The sequence below is a fragment of the Manis pentadactyla genome, chromosome 1 (genome assembly GCF_030020395.1).
Source record: "Manis pentadactyla isolate mManPen7 chromosome 1, mManPen7.hap1, whole genome shotgun sequence".
NCBI lineage: Eukaryota > Metazoa > Chordata > Mammalia > Pholidota > Manidae > Manis > Manis pentadactyla.
In genome coordinates, this window is record NC_080019.1 from 4561896 (window position 1) to 4586487 (window position 24592).

Genomic DNA, 24592 nt, shown 5'->3' on the forward strand with positions numbered 1-24592 from the left:
CCCTCAGGCAAAATTTCTCAAGAATAAGCCTCTCTTCAGATAATTGGTATGAAAGAGACAAAAATAAAACCTTTTCCAAGAGAGATAATGCTTGTTCAAGTTTATTTCTTTATATCTGGCATTTCTCTTGGACGCAACTTTGCTCAGGCCTGTTAACTCCTGAAAGGTACCAGCCAGGGTATCTGGGCTAGGCAGCCTCTGAGACGGCCCGCAAGGATCCTGGCATCCTGGGACTCCTGCCCTTGCATAACCCGCTCCACACTGATTTTGGGTTGGACTTACTGACTCACTTCTAACAACTACAACAGGGCAGTACTGATGGGATCCCACTTCTGAGATTAGATTACAAAGACTATGGCGTCTTGGGTGCTCTCTCTTATTTATCTGCTCACCCTAGGGGAAGCCGGCTGCCATACTGGGAGGCGGCCCTACCGAGAAGCCCATGTGGGGAGAACTCGGGCCTCCCAACCGTCAGAAATACGGTTACCGAACTCCAAACATTAGACGTCAGAGAAGGAAAACCGAAACTGAAAATATAAATTAGCTTCACTTTGCGGTAATAAAGGTCATGATGCACTGATTTGGAGAGAAACACCTAGGATCCTTGAAAATAAAAATTCTACTTGTTGAACCAAGTAGATTCAACCATTATATTACCAAATACATACAGAGCCTAAAAATAAAACGAACACATTTAAAAATAAAACGAACACACTGGGATTCATGTACATAATTTCACCCAATTGGTAATATTTAATTGAGCACCCACCATGTAAAACACTAGAGCCCAGTCACAGAGAAACAAACAAGAGACAGGAAATTAAGAACTTGCCAAATTTATAACCAAAGCTTGACAGCTGAAGCAACTGGCAGTCCATCGTGACCCTACCTGTACGTTTGCTTTCATATTACTGGAAAGTACGTAAAGAACAGAAAACTGTGTCTACCGATTCCTCCTTCCCCCCAAAAAAGAAAAAAAAAAACTTCCACTCTACTTGAAAAGCAACACTTGGGCTAGAAAAGAGCAATCCTTGCTGTTTCCCGGCTTTATTGCAGAACGAAGCCGGGTCGCCACCTGGGGTCCCAAGCTGACCTTATAGCCCACTGGCCTAGAAACACAGGCACACACCTACTCCCGCCTCTTGACGAGCATGCCTCATTTTAATAAGCCGCCACCGCTGTCACTCAAGATGCTCTGCACTGTCATTGGCCCCAAAGTCGGGCTGGTTGGCAAGTTTCTGCCCCCCAGGCCGGCCCCGGTTGTCTCAATTTCCGTAAGGAATAGGGGGGCTGTGCAGAGAAAGGGGGCAAGAACGCTGAAATATCGGGGCTGACGCTTGTACCTGAGCGACCTGCGATCCCCACCGCCGCCGCGACGACTCGGCCTCTGGGCGGGGACTTTGTGCCAAAAAGAAAATGACTCAGCCGGGAACTGGTGCGCAGGCCATGGAGAAGCCGGCTCAGACCTCACTTGTTCACGCCGGTGGAGGTGACGGCGACGAGGACCCCAGAGCCCTCGGGACTCTGCGCTCCCCGAGCCGCGGCAGCCCGAGCAGCCGACGGTCCCGCTCTTGACGTTTCCTATTGTTGCCGGAAGTGACGTTCGGGTTCGGAGCTTAAAGGGGAAGCATTTTTATCCCCGCGTGTACGATTCGCCAGAGGCGCCCAGCTTCTCCGTCTGCGGCCCGCGCCCCTCTGCATCCCCCGGCCTCGGCAGCCTACCGCTCGGCCTTGGGCCGGGACCGGCCTTGGAGCGGACACTCAGCGGGGTGGGTCTCCGCCGGCCGGACGCACGTGGTGCGGAATCTGCCGCGGGGAGTCGCGGGGCGCGGGCGGGGGCCGCTGGGGTCCGGCGGCGGGGCTCGGCGCGCTGGCACCGGCCGTTCCGAGCACAAACGGGCGACGCGGCGGGCGCCGGGCCTGGGTGCCGCAGGCGGGCTCCGGGGGCGTCCGTGGCGCTGGGCGGCCGGGGCCCTTCCGAGCCGCTGCTGCGCTGGGCCGGGGCTTGTCGCTCCGCTGCCGGCCAGGCGGCCCCGCGGGAGCCCCGACCAGATCTGCCCTTTTAGTGTTTACATCGGCTGGAGCGAGGGGAGCCTCGGTCGGCCCTGCTTCTACACCCAGTTATCCTGTGACACCACCGAAGTAGGAAGAATCGTGGCCGCTCCTCCTTGGAGACAGGGTCGGAGTTTAGGGCTGGGGACTCGCAGACGGACTGTTCCTCCCGCCGGATCCTCTGGGCTTGGAGCTGCCTGGGAGGAAAAGATCCAAGTAGCTGTCGGTGTTTTTTCCCGGTGTTTCAGTATGTCCCCACCTTCCTAGACGACCCTTGCTTTTTTCCTCACTATGGAAAAATCAGTCTTGGCCTTTGCAATGATGGCTATCCTAGGCTGTTTTTCTGAAATTATCCGCAAACCTTTTAACAGTTTTGTATGTGAACACAGCAGTCCCTTTGTTTCCTCCACAGTTTTCTGTGTTTTCCCTTTCCTAGACCTTTCTTCCTTCCTCCTAGCGCAGAATTTCCCTAGTAACTTTTGCGGGAAGTTTCATGAACTTAACCTCATCTCTACGCGGTTTTATTTTTAATAAATAGTTTTAGATAACATCTAGCGTTAGGAGCTATTCAAACTTTCAGCCGTTCACCATAATCGTTCCAGTCAGTGTAATTGCTTTATTCTAAACTCAAATCACTTTGAGTTCAGTGGCATTCCGTTCCGAGGCATCACTTAATGACCTCTAAAGCAGTGAGACTGAGCTAAATTAAAAATCTTATATATTAGATGGTACTCTATACCGTTTTCAGGAAGTGTCCCGTAATAAATTCGGATGGGCAGATCTGACTTGTAGAGAGAACCCTGTAGGAAGATAGGAAGCCATATTGATCTTAGCGATTGAATCTGTGCTGCAAGCTGAGAAATACCTCTTTTAATTCCCTTTAATAAGCTTTGTAAAGTGAACATTTAATTTTTAAAAAAGTAACAAGGTATTTTTCATTTCTGAAAGTTATGTTAAAGTGAGCATGAGTCGTTGATTTGCTTCTGCTGTCTTAATTTTAGTATTTTTCAATTTTATGAGAGACTTAGTAAAGCCTTTCTAGAAAAAATGTAGAGCAGTAGCTGTAATTTTTTCCTGTAATACAGTTTTCTAAATTCCTTTATTTTTTCTATTCTGTTTTATCACCTGTCTCCTTCACCTGCAGATCCAAGCTGTGCTTGTATCTTACTCTTCAAACTATGCTGGTCCTGAAGAGGATGCATTCCAGGGAGATACTTTGTTGTCAGAAATCCCATTATCAGAGGTAGAAGCAATAGGAGACACTCATAAATGTTCCTGTACTTCAGAGAGTGGGAAGATGGAAAGATACCATGAAGTGTTAAATAAAACAAATTGCATGTAGTGGAAAGATGGAATTTACATCTAGAAGGATTAAAGGAAGTCTGTGGAAGAGAGACGATTTACATTAAAGTTATAGACTATTTTGGGGGGGAAATCTGTGCTAGGAATTATGTTAAGATAAATGGACTTGGGCCGTAAAACAAGCTCAGACATAACTATATTGGTCAATGACATATCTAAGAATATTTTTTTGCAGTTATAACCAGATTAATACCCATTTCATCTTTCCCAGAAAGGTAAGGGCTGGTCTTGGGAGGTCTTCTCTCTTACTGCTTCCATAGGTCCATCTAACCCCTAGTAATCCTAAAAGGATGTTAAATAAGGTTACTTTCTTAGTGTTTTGTATAATGTGATTTCAGGATCACTTCCTTTTTTTCCCAGTTATCTACCATTTGACAGTACCTGAAATTCTGCTTAAAAATGTAAATGTTTAGCTAAAAATTGATGAACTGAAAAATACTAAATCCCATGCATGCATGTATAAAATTATATTCAATGACCCATGCCTTACCATGTTGATAAACAAGAAGAAACTTGGAACAGTGAGATACTGTGTTCCTGAAGATGAGGAGAGGGTACAGAATTAGGTGGCTAGGCGCTTAAAATAGGAAAGCTTTTCGAACTTAGGATTTTTGCGAATTGCTAGACTTATTACTACTAGTTATGTATAGATACAGAGAAGGTGTGCGAGGAGACGATTTGTATCCCAGGCAACTCTGGAATGTTGACGAGCCGGGAAAGATCATGCTGACTCTACTTCACCTGATTTATGAGTTTTGTTTTGTTTTTACTGTCAATGACTTCATTTTAAAGGAGCTTCATTCCCAGAGGATTCATTTCTCAAGGTACTGTTATTATTTTCCTTGAAGTGTCCATGGATACGTACAAATAGATATTTTTAAATGTGATATTGAGCTTTCTGTAATTTAGAAGCCTTTTATCTCTTTCTAGCAAGGGATCTTAACCATTTATTTACCTATCCACTTTTTTATGAACCTCCTTCGGGAATAACCTTTGAAAATGTAATGAAAGTCCTACCCATATGAGTCATTAAAAAATAAAATCCCATGGCATTTTCTTTGGGATTTTAAAAATGAACCATCTTATTTTAAAACCTTAGATATTGTTCATATCTTTTGGTGCATATACACACACATACATATTCTGTTATTGTGTATTCTTTGGCATCATATTCTTGTTTCACAGGCCTTATGTATGTCAGCTTTAGTAGATACTGCCAATAAGTCTTCTGAAGTAATTGTATTGATTTACTCTTTCACAGCATTGTGTGAGTTTCAGGTGTTCTATGGACTCACATTTTGGATTTATTTTATAATTTCCTAATGACTAATGACATTGAGTATCTTTTCACATGCTTACTCTTTTCTAAGGTTCCTCTTCAGGTCTCTTTCCCTTTTTCTATTTATTTGTCTTTCTTTTTTGATTACTTTGTAAGAAGTTCTTTACATATTCTAGATATGGATGTTTTTGTTATATATAATGCTAGCATCATCTTCTACTCAATGGCTTATCTTTCCAGTCTTAAGGGTATCTTTTGGTGAACAGAAGTTCCTTATTGTAATACAGTTCATTTTGACAATCTTGAGATGTCTTTCTCTACTTGAAGATCATAAAAAATATTCTCTGTGATATCCAGAAAGCCTGGTGACTGTACATTTTACATTTAGGTCTTCAACAAACCTGAAATTAATTTTGTGAAGGATGTGAGGTACCCTTTACATCAGGAGGTCAAGACTTATTTATTCTATCCGAATATTCAGTTGATACAGTATTATTTACTGAAAAAGGCCATCCTTTTTCCAGGGCTACTCAGCATCAACTTTGTCATAAATCTAGTGTCAATATATGCATGGTCTTTTTCTGGACCCTGTTCTGCTCCATTGTCTCATTTGTATTTTTTCACTAGTTCTGAATTTAACTTTATAATCTTGATATTCAGAGGTTAAGTCCTCCAATTTTGATCTTCTTCGAGATTGTTATCCTTTTCTGTTGCATTTCTATCTAGATTTTAGAATGAGCTTGTCAGTTTCCACCTAAAAAAAACTGCAGGGATGTTCTTTGGAGGGGAGAGGGAATACCTTGCATCTGTGGGTCCATTTATTGAGTTTTTTCAATCCTTGAACAAGGTGTATACCTCTTCTATTTAGGGCTTCTTTAATACATTTCAATAAAGTTTTATAGTTTTTGTTTGGAGGTCTTACACATCTTTTGTAGATTTGGTCACATGTTTATATATTTATTGAGGCCACAGTGAATTATTTATACATACATAATTTTAAAAACAATAATTTGGGGAATACAGAGAAATACACTTGATTTTTGTATATTGGCCTTCTGTCCAGTGACTTTCCTAAATTCACTTAATATTTCTTTTAGATTTTTGTCATATACAATTGTGTTATCTGTAAATAATGTCATTTTTATTTCTTCCTTTCTCATCTTTCTTTTTCTTGCATTTTTGTACTGTCTATGAGCTCTTGTACAATGTTGAATAGAAATGATGAAAGTGAATAAATTTGCCTTATTCCCAGTCTCAAGAAGAAAGCTTTCACTATTCCACCATTTATTATGATGTTTTCAACATATTTTTGTAAATATCTTTTATCAAGTGCAGGCAGTTCCTTTCTATTCTTAGTGTCCTAAGAATTATATCATGAATGGATGTTGAATTTTGTCAAATGCCTGTTCTGCACATATTGAAATGATAATAAGGTTTTCCTCCCTTGTTGATGTATTGAATTATACTGATTGGCTTTTTGTTTTGTCTTGCACTTTGGGTTATAATCCAATACAATTTTATTAATTGTATCATTCAGATTGCTTCAGCTCTGACCATTGGGAACTGTTTCATTTGGCCCCTGCACTCTTTTGACATCAGTGAGGGGTACGTTTGTTTTTTTCTATGTGTATTTTCTCATTTTCTGGAACTACGTAATGCTTCAGGCTCATCTTGTGTATTCTGCCCCAGTGCTAGAACTGACCATTTCTTCAGGGAGCCATTGGTTCCATTTACTGGAGAATGGTGTGACACAAGATCTGGATGCAGGGTGTGCTCTGTGCTACTGGACTGCCCACTGCTTTTCATTACCTTCAGCTGACAGAGAGAGGAAGTATGTGTGTGTACACTAAGCTGTCTGTGTGCACATATCTATAAATACCACAATATAAAACTATATTAAACTAAATGTGAGTTCGCACTGATGTGTCTAATGCTAATCTGTTAGTTATGATCCACAGTAGCTGTTTCCTCTTGCTCATCTGTGACTTCCCACTGCAGCAGTGAGAAACCTGGCTCCTACTGTTGAGCCATCCATTTACCTACCTGTCCACTTCCCATATGGATGTATGGAAGTATTAGAATTAACCCAAATGTACATGGGAAACAATATTTATGTGCAATTAATTTTTGCCTTTAGTCTCAGGTGACTTCGTCAGCCCCTTTTCCACCTACCCCTTTTTATGAGGGGGTTTCACACATAGGTAACAGAGTTACTCTCATCACAGTCTGTATTTCTTCCTGGGATATCCCAGCTTCCTAAATGGGTTTTTTAATTTGCATACATGAAGGGTCACTCTTTGTGCTGTACAGTTTTTTAGGTTTTGACAAATGCATAATGTCATGTATCTCCCATTACAGTATCAATAGTTTCACCTCTCTAAAAAACTCCCCTGCACTCACCTATTCAGCTCTCCTCCCTCCCTCTTAATCCTTGGCAACCACTGATCTGAGGTTTTTATTGCCTCTAGTTTTGCCTTCTCTAAAGTGTCATATAATTGAAATCATACAATATATAGCCTTTCCAGACTAGTTTCTTTTACTTACCAATACACTTTATTAAAGTACATCCATGTGTTTTATGGCTTTATAGCTCATTTCTTATTTCTGAATAATATTCCATTGTATGGTCATACCACAGTTTTTTTCATGCATTCACCTATTGATGGACATCTTGGTTGTTTTCACTTTTTCATGATTATGATTGGAACTGCTGTAAACATTCACATGTAGGATCTTATATGTACATACGTTTTCAAATTAGTTCAGTGAATGTCTGTTAGCACGATTGCTGATTGTATGGTAAGACTATGTTTAACTTCATAAGAATCTGCCAAATTATCTTGTAAAATCTCTGTGCCTTCCTACCAGCAATAATGAGAGTTCCTGTTGCTCCATATTCTCATAAATATTTGGTATTGTCAGTTTTTTGGATTCTAGCCATGAAAATAGGTGTGTAGTGATACTTCACTTTTTTAATTTGCATTGCCTAATGATATGTTGAGCATCTTTTCTTATGTATTTATTTGCCATCTGTGTATTTTCTTTGGTGAGATGTATGTCTAGATATTTTACCCATTTTTTTAGTTGGGCGCTTTGTTTTTTCACTCTAAAAGGTCTTTTATATTTTAGAAACAAACTTTTATTAAGTATGTTTTGTAAAAATTCTCTCCCAGTCTGTGGCCTGTCTTTTCACTCTCTTAATATTGTCTCTTATAGAACAGAAGTTCTTAATTTTAATGGCGTACAATTTATAACTTTTGTAATTCACGGACTGTGCTCTGATATTGTCTAAAAACTCTTCGCTGATCCCAGGGAAGCAGGGAGGTGGTTGCCTAGGTGAGCAAGTTATGTATCTCGGGGGGTAGGTGGGAGAAGTGAAATAAAAATCTAGGGTTTAGCAGCTCTTTATGTGGGCTTTCAAGTAATCATTCTTATTTCAAGCCCCTGGCCATACCCCTCAGCTTTTCACAAGTCTCCTGGGCCCTTCACTTAGGAACCTCTCTTGCTGCTGTTGGTTTTCCTCTAAATAGGCAACACGATTAGCCTGTCTCTGCTCTGCTGGGCTGGTTGTCACTCATCTACTGCTTTCCGCCTTCCCGCATTTTGTTGGTACCTCCTCTGACTTGTGGAATTTGCCCTCTTGAGTATATGTGGGTTTTTCATTACTTTCATGTTAGTGTTGTCTAGAAAAAAGAAATGTAGGTAACATGCATTTTATCTGCCATATTTTTCCTTCTGAACCCTGCATTTTTTAACTTATCTATTTTTATTTTTTACACAAAGTTTCTGGTTGGCAACTATGTGAGGTCAGAGCCCTGGGAATAATGCCTAGATCTATGCTAAATTTCTTTGTTTCCAGTTTTTACTGATTTTATTATGGAGCCTTTATAAGGCTCTGTAATTGTCATTTATGGACATTATTTCAGGTTGATGTGTCTTCTCAAATGGTACTTTGTTGTTCTCAATATTGGGGAGAGTGACACAAATTAAGATACATATAAAATGAGAACATGAACATAGGCAAACAGACTTTTTGCAAGGAAAATATTGGGGGGAAAAGTGAACTCTATATTTAGGAATATATGGTAGATACAAGATAATACTAGATGAGTAGGAGATAATAGCTGATAAGATGAGTATGGTCAACTGCCTATAGGAGATGAGAACAACGTAGAATAAAGTTCAAAAATATGCAGACTGAACCAATGTTTCATGGATTTTTTTTTAGGTGAAAAATTAGATTTCAAAGGCTGAAGCTGAATGTAAGTGTTAAATAATGGCAACTGGTGACTTAAAAAGAAGCTTACGGAACCTAGAGCAAGTGCTTCGCTCTCTAAATTATCCTAACGAGGTGGATTGTGTGGGGTAAGGTCTACATCAAACCTACATATATTCTTTTTGGTAATGATTTAAGAGACTATTTGAAATGAGAGAAATATCTAAATAATAACCCACATTTTATGAGTCATTTAAAAATTATCCTTGAAATGATTACAATTTTTAGAAAGCAGAGAATTAAAAGTTTGTATCTGAGTATGAATTAATGAAAAATGCCAACTCAACATTTAAAACACCTTTTAGAAGTAGAAGCACAATGTATCAGTATAAGACATGGTCTCTACAACTTTTAAACACATAGAATAAAACAGATTTTACAAATTATATAACTAGTTCACTAATTCACTGATTATATAACTAAATTATATAATTTACTGCCATCTCACATTTAGTTGGATGGTATTTCCTTTTGATTTGGAAGGTTGTAGTTAATAGATTTCTTATGACAGCCTATACCATACTCAAAAGATTACTATTAAACTGATTCGTTTAACAGACCCACCTTGAACCTTTCACTTTAGTTACCACTTTCCAAATGTGATTAACTTGCTTTTGTAGCATATAGCAGCATACACTTCCTGTATATTCACGCCAGTCTAATTTGGTAGGCCTGTTGTCTTCTATCCTTTAATACTTCATTTTCTTCTTACCTGGGATTATCGATTGATGAAATCTTTTCCCCACTCGAATGTAAGCTGAAGTCTGGTACTTTGTTCTGCTCGTTGCAGTATCCCTGCCTCTAGGATTGCCTAGCACACGTTAGGAGCTAATGAAACATTTATTCAATGAGTAGGTGTCAGTGGTCAAGTCCAGATTATGTATATATTCAAGTTGTAGAGTGAAACTTGGTTGAACCAGCTACTAAGTGGAATCCTGGCCTAATGCACTTTACGTATAAGAATGGACGTTGTCATTCTACACTACGACGACCGCAGACGAGGGATAGAGAGGTGAGAGGCGGGAGAAGGCTTCGTGCCAGCAGCCGTTACTACAGGTGTAGTGCTACATGAGAAGCGGGGGCTCCATAGCGTGTACCAGCCTTCCCTTAGTACACAGAGCAGAGGATCTCTCCTGTCTGGTTGTGCTGGGACTTAGCCAGTTTGAGTGGTCAAGTTTTCTCTTACCACATGAAGCATCAACATTCTAAAAGACAACTTAGATAGGAATAGTTCTGAAATACACCAGTTATTCTCCTGTCTTCTGAGTACAGTGCGTGAACATTTGGTTTCTACTGATGATTCAAGTGCCCTTAAGAGCAAGGACTTTTCAGATGCTTCTGTAGCACTGAGGCGGGTCACACTGCTTGGTGGCTGCTCCCACAGGTGGCCCCCCACCCTCACATACATCTGCCCCCACACATTTTACTTCATACTACTTTTTCCCGTTTCCAATTTCTTCTTGCTACCTGCTGTTTTTTTGTGTTGGTGTGCCAGTTAATGATAACTGTTTTTCTTGCTGTTTCTAACCAAAGTCCTTGGAAACTAAATGACCAAGATATTTGAGCTTGTTTAACATGTGGTGTTAAATGCAGAACTAGCAAAATTCTATTCACAGTCTGCATAAAATGGGCAGATTTTGCTGCTCAAAACATGTTTTTCATTTCCTGTTTTTGAACTGTCTTCTAATAGACAAGATTGCCAAGGCAGTTTTCTTGTTGGGTAAAATATTATTGTAGCCATTAAGATAAAAGAGAAACAATTTATTTGTTCTGAAAAACAGTGCAATCCTGTACTTGTTCTCTGCCTTATTAAAAAGCTGGGGTTGGAAGGTTTATATATGTCTTGAATTTTCTGGAAAACAAATGTTTTACATAAGTGCATTTTTACTTCAGTTAAACAAATATAACCAGCTAAGTGAACAAATACCTCCTGTGCTTGGTGGTGGGAGAATCTGTGAAGGCACTTCCCACTGGGAAGAAAAGACGCATCCGTGCAGATACTTAGAGTACAAGACAGAGCACGAGGCATCGGATACTGACTGTGCCGAGCCCCTCGGGGAGATCACGTGGGTCAGAAGGTGGAGGATGGCTTCGTGGAAGGCTTGAGATTTGAGGAATGGTTCATAAGGAATGAATAACAGTCAAGAACAGTGGGGTACCTTTCTAGACTGGAGGACTAGCCACATAAGGTGCAGATTCCACATGAGCCTGGTGTAAGTGGAGGAGAGTAAGCAGATCAGCATCACTTTTCCAGCCTCATTTGCCCTTCTTCAGCTCGGAAGCCGTAAGGTTCTGCCCTTGCAGGCTGGGGGATAGAGCAAAGGTGGTAAGAGAACACGTGTTTGCATCATCATAAAGGGTGCTTGAGTGCTGACGGTGATACTCTTGTTTTATCAGTAGGAGCAAACGGACTAGATCGTGAGGTGAAGCCTGGGAAATCAGTAAGTCCGGTGGCAGATGGGCTGTCGGGGCAGAGAGCTCTCCGAAGTCAGCAGATGAGCAGTGGTGTCTCAGGGTGATTTGGCCAGACTGGCTTAGAGTAGGGGTCATGTCACCTGATTGCTGGGGCCTCAATGTTAAGTTATAAATGACTGACACTCCTTATATTTCCATGATTATCCAACTTTGTGGACTTAGGATCATTAAAAATCTTTTTCTTTTTTCCTAACAGCTTGGTGAAGGGGGATCCAGCAGCATGTCTGCCCATCATCAGCTATTCCCTCACCTCATACTCACCTTACGTAGCGGAGCTTCTGGTGGAATCCAATACAGAGCTCGTGGCAAAGAACGACTTGCGCTTTGTGGATACTGTCTATAAGGTATTTTTGAGTTTATGAAGCATCTATTTTAGAAATCATTGAATGTTTTTAAGGTTGATGTTTTTATAACTCCTTAAATATATGTAGCACACAGTTGCAGGATATTTTCATATAGATTTATCTCATTTAAATGTAGTCCCTATTTTAGTCAACATTTAATTCAAGTTTGCTGTGTGTTTCATACTCAAATAAATAGGACAACTAGTAAACATGTCATTGATTATCATTTGCCCTTTTTATGTCAAATTTTGGTAAACTTTGGTATACTGGCAAAAGCTAGAAATGTGATTTTATTGAGTAAAGTTTGTGGTTCATGGAATGATGAGTTAATTCCATTGTTTATAAGAAGAAACAACAACTTTGAGATTTTGTTCCTTGAGATCTAAGATCATGTCTTCTATTTACCATAGTATCTGCATGTTTTCTGTATGCATTTCGAACTTAATCTCATATTTGATTTTAAAAAAAAAACCCTACTTAGTATCATTAATTTTTGCCCAAATGCTGTGGTTTTCTTCAACTTCTTTAAATAGCAAAACCTTTTTGAAGTAGAGTTGCATTTGATGAAATGGGAAATTTTATATGTAGAGTCTTAGAATTCATAATAGTTTACTTGGGAAGCTTCTGTGGAACCCTAAGAGGTACTTTGAAGAAATCCTAGGGTTCCACAGGGGAGGTTTAGGAATTATTGGTGTCATCTGTTTGTCTCATCCTATAACTGAAAAATTGAAACTCAGAGGCCCACTGAATTGTCTAAAACAGCATGGAGTAGAAGAATTATAAACAAATAAGAACCGTGGTCCTCTGACAGCTGGTGTGGCCTCTATAGTAAGCTAAGGTATTTTTCAAGTAGCTGTGAGGCTGTTTGAACTTTTTGATCATTGGCTGTATTTTTCCATCTCTCTGGACAGCCGCCTATTTTGAGTACATTCCTAGCTGCCTGTTCTCTTCCCCGGGCGCCTCTCTCACCTGATCTCCAGCCACCCCACCCCCACAGATCTCCTGAGCGCACTTCATTTAATGGCTCGATCCTCCTTTTTTCAAGATAGCATTATGTTCCTGACCAGGCGGCCATTTATCATTATATATTATTGAAAGAAATTGCTCACAACCACTACATCGATCTATTCCTTCTTTACAGCTTCTTCGTGATCGATTTAATTATAAACCAATCTTGACAAAAAAGCAGTTTCTCCAGTGTGGGTTTGCAGAATGGAAAATCCAAATCATTTGTGATATTTTGAATTGTGTGATGAAAAAGCACAAGGAGTTAAATACTCTTGAGAAGGTAATTATTATTAATAGATTTTAGCTTATGTTAAGTGACTCGGTGTGTTAAAGTATAAAATCAATACCTTAACTAATGCAAATTAATACATAATACAGTAATGCATTAATCACAGATTTGGATAACCTTGTAATACTTGGTTTAAATACTAGTCACTTGTTTTTACACATTTGTGATTTGGAGCTACTAGGCCTAAACTAACAGTTCAAACAATACATTTTCATCACTTCTTAGTTTTCAAAAGATGTGTATTCTCATTTAGACTCTCAGTATTTGGCAGTCATATTCCATATTTTAATATTTAAATGATACTAGGATTTAAATATACATCATGCTTTCACACAGAATTTATTATGACACTTCCCTTTTTTTAGGCTCCATCACAGCATAGAAAGAAAATCAGTTCTGGTAGGTCAGAAGCTTCTTCAAGCAGTGAGAAGACATCTACGGAAACTGTTGGCATTGACATTGGTGGCAGGTTTATGACTTCAGGGAAGGTAGGAAAATGCGAAGAAAACGTGTCATATAGTGTGAAGAATTATCTGCCTAATCGATGCAGTGTACAAGGTTCACTTTTCTGACCAGCCCCTGTTAAAACATTCTAGTCAGATATTACAGTATAAAGATTTTTAACAATGCATACCGTATGTTACCTGTGGGACATTCCTAAAGTTTTAAGAAGAGGATACAAATGTAATAAGAAGAGGATACAAATGTAAATTGAGCAAGCTTTCTCTTTATACTTCTAATTCCTAATTCTGCCTCATTTCCCAGATAAAATAACGATGACTTAGGAAGGTAACATTACATGGTCCTGAACATTTACTCTCAGTTGTTTATCTAGTCTGCCTGAAACATGGAAACTAAAGAGCCCGCCATTAGTTATAGTGACAGGTTATGGTGATTCATTTACGTACATTCATATTTCTATACCACAAATGTTCATTATACAGATTGATAGTCTCACAGTCTGTAATATGGTTTTCAGTTAGTGTTTTGAACATTTTCTTTGTTGATCGTTATCTTCCCTGTCCTCATCTGCTTTGGCAGCAGAGGCTGAATGAGTCCATTGCACGTAGAGGTAGGAAACCTATCTCCAAGAGAAATTAAAGCCAAATATTATTTCATAATGATAAACATACTTTCACCTGTCTTCCATCTGGGGGAAACCAGAGTTTTGAGTTTGCAGGTTAGACCAGATGAATAATCAATGTATAATTAGATAAAGGATGTGAATGGTTTCTGGCTGAAGTAAAATCTAGAAAGTTATTTTTCCCCAGTTCATAATTTAACAGTCTATTAAAAGGATATTTATATATTTGTGTATTTATATAAAATAGTGACATTTTATTATAAGGAAAAAAAGTTCTTATGTTAATAACTTTTAAAAAATATATGTTTTGCTCCAGGTAATAAAGGAATAAGAAAAGATGGTTTCTGAATAGATGGTCATAGTTCTTGTCCACATGAATCACTAAATCATCTCACTATTGTCAGTATGGTTTTCTGTTAAGTGATTTATATCTTATATCCTTCCCCAGCTAGAATTTATATAAACATGGGTTTTCCTGTACTGGTTCTTTTTACCTTCTTTGTTCTTAGTTCAGAATTAGGCACACTAAGCACTTACTGAACATGAATTGGTATGATGATGTATTTTTCAATCTTCCATTCCAGTATTGGGGCTGAGGAGTAATCCAAATTGTCCTAAGAAAGGAAGATGCAAAATTTCAAGACATTAGACTTGCTTTTAATTTTCTTAAAAGTTTAGTTATCCATCAAAATTTAATCAACTACATCAAATCTAATAATCAAAATCGGAAAATACTGAAAATACTCTGACTTAGAAAAGTTGGAGTCAGTGACTACGTTCCTTTGTGTAGGGGCAAAAGTTGAGTCAGTGTCAGAGCTAATCGTCCCTTCTCCCAGCGCCTTCTGTGGACGGCTCTGTGGCTGCGTGTCCCGTGCCGTAGGGCTTTACCGTGCGCGTGCACCTGCCTCTAGGGAAGGAAGTGGGTAGAAGACTCCTTCATCAGTGGGTTTGACCTGATGCTTTGTCATTATTAAGTTTGAGTTATTAGCTGAAAGTCTGATACTTTCTGGTTTGTTCAATGGAAATATTGTAATGAGTCCTACTCAGAGAGCCAGTTCTTGATTATTTATATATGTGAATTATGTGATAACCTTTTAAACATAACTTTTTGTTACGGAACATTTCAAATGTATATGAAAGTATCCATTCCCAGATTCAGGAATTTATCAACTCTTAACTAACCTTGTTTCATATTTATTATAACTACTTTTCCCAGCATCTTGCCCCACAAATCTAACACAATTCGAAATAAATCCCAGACATCATTGGACTGCATAGTTGAATATTTTTCTATTTAAGAATGGCTTTAAAAAATCGTAACCACATTTCATCATCACACACAATGCTAATAGTTTAATTCATAACACTTGATATATATGTTATATGTTGTAATTTAAACTTTTGTAAATCTTGAAGGGAAGCTAGGATGTTTCTTTTGCAGTTACCATGCATATATTTAAAGTAACTGTGTAAGGAAAACACTGAAGCAGCTGCCATTTTTCTGTCTCTGCAGAAGAAAGCTCTGGTGATCCGTCACCTCTATGACGAAGATGGTGTTGAAATTCCTGAAGATGCACGAACTGCAGATACAGATGTTAATGAAGCATTTGACGTGTGTGATGTACAGGCAACTGAAATAAGGATTCCTGAAGGAAAGGAAGTTGAAATCAAGTCTGAGCAACAGGTAAGAATTTCAGGCTCTAAAAGATGTCAGTATTTCCCACCTGTGTACACGATGACTCCAGCCTTTCAGCTTTGGGATGTCTCTAGCCTTTGGGATTATTAATCATGGTGCATTAGCTTTGTGACCATTGCTTACGAATCCACAAGTCTTACTGATTGTGATTCAACAGGTACTCCTCACTGCTCATGCTTAGGGCGCTGGCCTGGGTGTTCTGGGTGACGCAGAGGTGGCCTGGGAACTTCTCATCTCGTGAGGGAGGGAGGAGTACTGCTCTGTGCGGTGAGGGCCCGTGTCGCTGGTTCCCTGTGTCCGCAAGTGGGACAGTGGTGTGCCACGGCCCCTCATTTCCCTTTCTGGGCCCTTGCTGTCCTCTCTCTCTCTCTGTCTCAGTATATTTCTATTACTTTATTGGCACAGTCTCTGTTAGAGTGTCCAGTCTCCACCGCTATTGCTGAAACTGTTCTTTCTATCTTTCTTCTATGTCTTGTGACTTTTGTACATCTCAACATACAGTTGGCATTTATAAAAACTACCAAATGGCCATTAGGCTTATTTCCTGTTTATAGAAAACTGAACAGTTTCAGTGCATTATCATTTCCCAGTCATTTCCTCTTAGCCTTGTGCTAAGTATTACAAGAGGCTAGTGAGCGCCAGTTTTATTGTGCTACCCCGTTTGGTTCTGAGAGCTTCATGCAATTAATTCATTTAATCCTCACTAGAACCATTGAAGTAAGTGCCGCTGTTCTCTTCTTAGATGAGGAAATTGAGATACGGGGGTCATACCTCTCGGGCGGGCAAGCGTGATGTCCAGGCCGCCCGCCTCCAGACGGCACTCTTAGCGCTCATGCAGTTCTGCCTTTTCTAACTGTGGACACAACATAAAGGAAATGGGAACACATTGATGTTTAAGGGAATTCCCGTTTGTGTAATACTATTTTTAATCTTTCTAACCATTATAGGGCATAAAAGTTCATCCTGAGATTACTGTACTGCAGACTCGGCTTGCTGACTGCCAGGAAAAGCTTAAAAAACTGACTTGGATAGAGAGTAGATTAGACTCTTTGGAAGAAAAAGTGAAAGGAAAAATACTGGTAAATGAAAAAAGCTGGAGTAATCTTCTAAGTCGTGTCACTCTTCTTGAAACAGAAATGCTTTTGTCTAAAAAGGTATTTTCTTTCCGTAATGTTTACAGGATATCTCAGATATGATAAAGTTTCTACTCATTGTTATGTGTGTATTCTTCTAGAAAAACTAAATAAGAGAACATTAGGTCACAGGGAAGTGGTCAGAGAGAAGCCCAGATTAGGCGCAGCAGGATTTGTTGCTATTATTGAGGCTGTAGTTTTTCTCTTCCAAATAATGTGACAGACCTGTAAGTTCAGCTTCTAGAGCTGTTAATACTTGAGGTAATTATTTAATATCCTTTAATAGTACAAATAGTCTGTTTTTACCAGGTGAAGAGAAGTTGGCAGGGCAGGAAAAACTAAAATTGTAGCTTCTCACTCATTTACTTCATCAAACTGTAAATTTTATGGAAGCAGTTACCAAATTTGCCACTGTCTTATCTTATCAGCTTCTTGATTCACTCAGGATTCCAATTCCTGGTCCTAGTCCATCTTTTCTTCCTAGAAAGTAAAGTTAGTAGATTTAAGAAGTTTACTATCTGCTTCCATGCTTAAAAGATAATTTCTTACACATGTGAATATTTGTGTATTGCTTTATAAGTAAAATAAAAACATTTGAACATTTATCATGTCATCTTTATATTTTATGCTTAGTAAGAATATAAAATGAACATTTTCCTTTTCATTTCATTCTAATTACTGAACATGTTATTCCAGAGTGGTGCATACAAAGAGTTTAGTGAAGTGAATGAAGACTGTGCTCCTAGTACTGACATGGATATTCTGAATCTTGGTAAGTTCTTACAGTATTGATGGTACGGCAAGGAGTTTTCAGAAAAATGATTTTTATAGGTATCTGGTGATTTTAATATTCCCAAGCTTCATTGTTTTGGAAACCACAGAGCTCTTAGGAACAAAGAAAATATTGGGCTTACAGACTACTGAACCTGAGAATTGCAAAAGAGGCCAGCTTGCATGTTCCGTGACATAGGGATTCAGTGAACTCCAGTGTATAAAATTGCAAACTTTTAGCTATTTAACTCTTAATTGCTAAGTGCTCTAGATTATTAAAAATAGATCTCCAAAGTTTCTAGTTTAAACTTAAATGGCAGCCTTCACATAAGTAAATAATTTGTAAGAGAAGAAAATCCATTTGTCAGTAACCTGTAGAATGTTGCAATTCACTTGCATTTGAATAGTTCACTAATGATGGTAAAGTGAGAAGGACCTAAAATTAGGACAAGCCTGTCCGTGTCACTTACTTTTACTAGACTGCTGACATTTTCCTTATGACTGACCAGCAAGGATAAGATTTCTGGGCTCATTCAGGGATAGCTTTTATTTATTTTTTGATTCTTACACTTTTTGAAAAGACAGGTCTATATTTTGTCTTAAGTTTGTAATTTAATCATATTTGCAGAAGAGATGGAGCAGGTCTGAATCTAGGCAACTTGTCTGCTGAAGTTTCCTCTTAACTACTACGCAGTTAGTGCACATGCCAATGTCATCGCACAGAGAACAATTTCGGTGACTAGGCTATTAAATATGTAACTACGTGAGGCTCTGTTTCAGGTACTAAATATATTATAGATTGCAAATTTCAGATTAGGTAAAGTTTTGACTTTTTTCCATTCAGCATTCACTTATTTATTCAACAAATTCAAAGCCCAACTCTGACGATCCTTGAAATCAAAGAATTTTGTCTCATGTTCTATACCTTTGACCTTCTATCTCCAGTGTCTGTGTATAGTAGAGCTCAAAGTTTTACTATACTGAGAGAATATTGAGTGCCTGCTATTTGCAAAACATTGCCTTGTCCAAGTTTGATTTTGTATCATCAGACTTATTACCTTTTTAATTACATTATTACAGATAATGTAATTATCTGTTTAGTAAACGCATAACCAAATTCAAGCCACTGTGCTAGGACTTAAAGTGATGAGCAGGTAGACCTCTATCTGAAATGGATTAGAGATAATGAATAAAGTGAATATCTGATCTCAATAAGTTTATAATCTGACCTCTATCCATGAAGAATCACATTTATAAAACCTTACACTGGATGCCTTACATATGCATGCCTCTTGGAAGCAGGTTTGATTTCATTTGGATGTTGGGAGCGGTAATTCACAAACATGGTTTTCGGATCGTGTTAAATTGGGAATGGTCTTTGGGAAGGGCTGGATTTGTTTTCCCTTTTTCAGAAATACAGTGTTTCTGTGGGGAGTGATAAGGCATCTCTGTGTGTCAGGGAGGAGGCAGGAGAGGCTTTCCCTGTGAGGATCAAGCTGTGCTGGGCGATTTTCGACGGGGCTCACGGGAGCAAGAGTCCCAGTCTGGGTGCTGTCAGGAGGCGGGAGCAACCTGATGACTGGGGGTAAAAGTGACACAGCTGGAACTGTCAGCAGAAAAGACTCGCTCGGGTCTGTGGGGAGAGGCTGTAGCTAGGCCTGTGAGTGGTTGTCTGCGCCGGACGTACGATCGCTCTCATTTCCTTCAGTTTCATCAAGTAATGAAGTGACTTCATAATGGTGTTGATTTTCTGTGAAATTATGTTCAGTAGGGATACAATACAGTGACCTGGTTGTTCATTACTAGACTTTCAGGGCTGTGTTTTGTTCTATGCCTTTGTCCCCACAGAAGAAAAATTATTTGTAAAGTTGTGGTGCCACAAGAGTGTGTGGTTCCAGTGTGACTAGTTCCTACATTTGGGCGCATGAAGGAGATTGTAGCAAATGAGCACAAAGGCCAAATCCTGGAGTTTGTGTGAGGTCATAGATTTTTAGCAAAGCTGGTATGATCAGATTTGTGTTTGAGAAAGGTCATCATGAAAGCAGAATAGTGATTGGTTAGAGGAAAGTAACACAGGGAAGGACAGTATCTCAGAACAAGAGTGAAGGCGTCTACCAAGGCAGTAACAATGAGATGAAGAGGAGGTCATTTATATGGGGAATATTTAGGTGTTAAAATTGATCGGCCCTGCTGATGAAAGTGGAGGTGATGAAAGAGTGAAGACGTCAGGGCAACACTGAGTTTGACGTGCATGGTTGCGTAGATAGTTGCTGCTCTTAGTGAAACAGAATTCAGAAGGAGGAGAAAGTTTGGGAAAAGATGATGAGTTCACATTTGAATATTAAATTTGTATAACATACTTAACACAAAATATGCAGAAGGCACTTGGATGTATAGTTGGACCTTGATCTGGAAGCTCTGTTGTACAAATGACAGGTTTGCACCCGCTATCCGGAAATAGTGTTCTGATGAAACATTTCGTAAGCCAAGTGGCATAAAATGAACAAGCACTTACCATTAATGTATATGGAAAGATTTTTTAGCATTCCCAGGCTCAATAAAGAACCAATCTTAGGCTTTTCTGATACCTTAGGGCACACCTTTCCAATGGATGCACAAAATAAATAAGGGATAAAGCACAGATGCCCCCAGACACAGTTCAGAGCTCTGGCAGCCCGATGCCGAGAGGCCGAGTGCGGTTCCGGGTAGGCACTGGGTGTGGCCTCTCGGGGTGCACGCGATCTCTGTAAGGCCCACTGCAAAACAGATATTGAACACTATTGCTTTTTGCTTTTATCCGTAGAAGTGAAAATTCTCTTCAGATTTCTTTTGGTTAGCAAAGACAGGTACTAATGTAGACCTTTCATAAAAGCAAAGTGACATGATGCATGCATTTGAAAAGCAGGGGATACAGTATAATTAGGTGGCAAAGCACCTGACTGGTTCTCAGTGAAGTAAGGTCATAATTCTCGAAAGCTGGTCATGAATGATCAAGTCACATGGTGGGGAGTTGGCTAGACAGCCTCATGTCTTCGTCCTTAGAGACCCCTCCTTCAAAGGGATCTATCAGCAGTTGCCTCTGAAACGCCACAAGGCTGCAGGGACCCCTGATCTCCCTTTTCCTTTTCAGCTTGAACTTAATCACCCATTCTTTCCTCAGCCTCCCAGACCACAGCTAAGACACCACTGTGTTTAAATAAGGAAGATTGACCAAAGGTCCAGCAGTGCAGTAAGAAGCACTGTCAGAGAAGAGAACATGCACTTAACTGATCTGGCTGGTGTTCTGTTTGCCCCACTCTGATCTGTGCAATACCCCGTATATCCCCCAGCCTGCTTAATGCCAGTTTTCTCCTACGCCATAGGGCATACCTTCAAGGCCATATATATGCACACACACACACATATGTCCCTTGACGTCTGGGCCCCAGAAAGCAGGGCAGAGAGAACTGTTCCTTCACCATCCATTGTTGGTCTTCCCAGTCCTCCTTTCCCATACTAGGACCCTAAACTCCCTATTTCTGAATAGCATTTGAAAATGTTCAGTACCTTTAGCAGACTCCCATCTCTTATCTGCAGAAAATAATCCAAGATTAGGGGATAGTGGATATAGTTCCTACCTCGTTTCAAATTGTTCCTTGAAACTACCTATTGTCTGTAGCCCATGCTGACCAATCTGGGTGTGGCTGGTCTTCAAAGGTGTGCCATCTGATCTTGGCCCCTGAGCTCAGCTTATTGGACCAATCTCTAAATCCAGGAATCCCAGTCCAAAAGGTGTTGAGACAAATTTTTGCTCCCTTGAAAATTTAGAATTAGGACCAGTCTGTCAGATGATGTTAAGCTTCTGTCCGAATTCGTGCTGGGGAGTGAGCCGAGGAATGGGGCGAACCGGCAACCCAAGTACCCACAGGAGGCCGTCGCTCTCTGAGAGATGGAAGCAAAGGTCCTCCTAGTTGTTTCAGTCCTTACGTGGTACTGCTTTGTTCCCTGACTGAAGTTGTCTGTGTGGGCTTACAATAAAACTGTCTTGATGTAAACCAGCTTAAATGGGTGTGTCATTTTTTCTTTCTTGCCTTGTTTTTCCAGCCAGATATACCGTGACTAAAACATAGGGTTTATGGGATTGATTTAACAGAGCATGTCTTATCTGTGATGTTCTGTAATTGGTTCAGTTGTAGAAAAGATTTGCCATCATTTCACTGAATGTGTGACATCAGGATGCTGAAAATGTAAGGTTGTTCAAGTCTTTAAAAAAGGAAATCTCTGAATGAATTTTGAGCATTATTTTTTCCACACATTAACTCAGAATAGAGTATTTCTTGATTTTCAAAAAGTATATTTGGTCAGGTTCAGAAATAGTTGCCACCATTTGAAGAAAAATGAAAAAAAAAGTCAGTAGCTTATATTTAAACATTGGTTATGAACTTGCATATTTACTCAGTTGATTGCTATCATGATAAATAGTACCTTTTATAATTTTTATTGGCCAGTTGTTAACATCTTTATCACCATATGTAGGTCGTTATCTTAAAGGGACATGAAAAACTCATCTGGAGCTATACCAATAGCCATTTTACATTATAAAATAAGGCTTGTTTTTCTTCCATCTCTACATAAAATTTTTAGGTATTTGACCCCACTGTGAAAATAAAAGATAACCTAAAAATTAATTTCCCCACAGATAGAAACAAAGAGGAGGGGCAACCAAGTATTCCTCTGCCCTCTGGCTGCAGTGCAGTGTCACCAGATTCAGCTCCCCAAAATTCGGTTGTTAATTACTCTGGTTTGAAAGGAATTTCAGAGGTAAGAAACTTGGCAATTGCTCAGACGATTTCAATGCTGCGAGGGTCAGAGAAAAGCAAGCATTGGATTTAGTCGAACGTGCCATTGGCCAGGAAAACAGTGAAACTAAGTTTCAGTCTCTCATAGAAATTCTTTGTGATAAGTGCATATTACTTAATGCAATGTTTTCAACTGTATTACATGTTCACGATCCATCTTTGATGATGGTTTACTTTGAGAAATCGCCTAAATTTGTTGCTTTTTAAATTAAAGGAAACAACAATCCAGAAAATTGAAAGGATGAAAAAAATGTAAGTAACAGAAAGGGGCAACAGAAATTCCTTTCTCTCGAGGGAATTGGATCGGATCACAGTATGCATAGAACACGCGTGTGTGTTTCAGACCTTGAAGGCCCCTCAGTCAGGTGTGGCATTTCCTTCAGGACTCCAGTGGATAATAAATCCACCTTCAGTTCTGTGTTTGTGAGACGAGTCATGGTTTTGGTTTCCAACAAGTGATATAAAACAATGTTAATGGAATTAATAGCAGATTAAAGAGTACAGAAAAATATTTTTGGTTGATAGTTAAAAGTATTGCCTATTTTTGATAACTGGCATATCAAAATATTAAATGTAGATGGATAGTTGAGACATTTTAAGTATTATTAAAATATTGCTAGTCTTTTTCAGAAAGTTATTGATACAAGAAGTGATACTTTTATCTAATACAAATATGAAATTATGTGATTGAAGAATAGTTGAAAGGAAATATGAAATGAAATTGTAAGAGGTCATTTTTCAACCTACTACTTTAAAATACTACAATACTTTTTTGAAATTTGAGAACTGAGATAACTTATGCTCCAAGAATTAGACTCATCATTGATTTGGTTGTGTACTCAGTTTATTAATAGTAACTATAGCCACAGATAAGAAAGATATTACAATTCATTTTAGGCTCAAAGCATAATTTCAGCAACTTAAACTGATGCCTTATTATGAATTGTTTACTTAATAAATTACTTATTTATTACATTTCAGGTTTGAAGAAACTGCAGAGTTACTGAAATGTCCAAATCACTAATTACAGAATTTTCTGCGTGAACTTCTTTAGGACTTGGCTACTGTCCATGTTGTATATTTTAAGAATTCTCTACAAATTTTAATATGCTGCAACATTTTTTAGTAAGAATATGAATTCTACTTGGTATCTGAGCTTTTTTCATTCAATATTGAATAAATAAGTAATTTTGCTCTATGATGCTGCTGCTTTACTCTGCGTTATTCAGGAAACGTCATGTGCCCGTGCATCTCCCAGAGCTTGGTCATTACAGCACTGTATTTTTGTGTTGACGGTTGTTGGCAGTGTGCTAAGTAATAAGTTTTTTAAAGAACAGGCTTGAGGACCATAATTTACATCCTGCTGCAAACAGTCCAGCTGGGACTGGCGTGTCGTTCCCAGGGGGCTCTCATACGTACCGTGTTGCCATCTGTACTGACGGATATGTTGTAATGAAAAGTTGAAAATGATTGTTGCAAATTCAGTGAAACAAAAGTACAGTTTCATGCTTAGTCAAACTTAGCAGCACATTTTCAGTTAGGATTGAGAAAGTGAGGGTGTGATTATTCTGTTGTGTTTGGAGGCAGGTGGGAACATGCCCTGGGAAGACCATGTGAGCGTCGGCGCTCTGTCTGTAACACGTTTTAGGACCTGCAGCACAGTCGCCAGTGGTGGCTGTCCAGTATGACAAGATACACAGGGAAGTTTTTTTTAAGTGACTATATTTTTCTGGAGAAAGAGAAAGACTTAGATGAAGTTAAATCAAGGGAAAAATGAAATTCACTTTAAATTCCTAGATAAATTATCTCCTTTTAATTTTATGTATAACAAATATAATAATGGTCCTGGATAATCTTCAAGAAAAATGGATTCCATCATTTGGTGGGGGGAAAGGGTAGTATTTTTTTCCTTTCTATTTAGGTCATCTGTTTGTATTTTATATATTCATCTATTTATCCTATATACTATTTATACTATATATGTG

At 39.1% G+C, this 24592-nt stretch overlaps 2 protein-coding genes across 12 annotated transcripts in view; one reads left to right on the forward strand and one right to left on the reverse strand.

Moving 5' to 3' along the window:
• The window catches only part of FBXO8 (F-box protein 8), a 41670-nt gene extending 40109 nt beyond the window's left edge, over positions 1-1561 (reverse strand). The window contains exon 1 of the mRNA XM_036889174.2: positions 1344-1561. The gene's annotated coding sequence lies outside the window, so the exon portion shown is untranslated. The remainder of the gene's footprint in view (positions 1-1343) is intronic.
• Positions 1562-1576: 15 nt separating this feature from the next.
• Positions 1577-23805, forward strand: CEP44 (centrosomal protein 44). Of its 11 annotated transcripts, XM_057503492.1 has the most exons (14): positions 1577-1769; positions 3197-4238; positions 6231-6298; positions 7910-8029; positions 8922-9058; positions 11641-11788; positions 12930-13076; positions 13451-13573; positions 15683-15853; positions 16813-17019; positions 17695-17770; positions 22448-22569; positions 22822-22859; positions 23589-23805. In XM_057503492.1, exons 5-14 carry the CDS (start codon positions 8970-8972, stop codon positions 23629-23631), a joined length of 1164 nt encoding a protein of 387 aa, XP_057359475.1. In that variant the 5' UTR covers positions 1577-1769; positions 3197-4238; positions 6231-6298; positions 7910-8029; positions 8922-8969; the 3' UTR covers positions 23632-23805. The 11 variants fall into 11 exon arrangements, with proteins under 11 accessions (XP_057359475.1, XP_057359538.1, XP_036745064.2 ...); XM_057503555.1 differs by lacking the exon at positions 7910-8029; XM_036889169.2 differs by lacking the exons at positions 6231-6298; positions 7910-8029 and having other exon boundaries at positions 3197-3295; positions 4207-4238.
• Positions 23806-24592: the final 787 nt, after the last annotated feature.

What these genes read in the sequence shown, in the direction of transcription:
- CEP44 (XM_036889172.2), top strand. Translation starts at nt 8,970, where the DNA reads ATGGCAACTGGTGACTTAAAAAGAAGCTTACGGAACCTAGAGCAAGTG. An exon ending in AAATCAAGTCTGAGCAACAG is followed by an intron (nt 15,854 to 16,812) that starts GTAAGAATTTCA and finishes TAACCATTATAG; the next exon opens with GGCATAAAAGTTCATCCTGA. An exon ending in CATGGATATTCTGAATCTTG is followed by an intron (nt 17,771 to 22,447) that starts GTAAGTTCTTAC and finishes ATTTCCCCACAG; the next exon opens with ATAGAAACAAAGAGGAGGGG.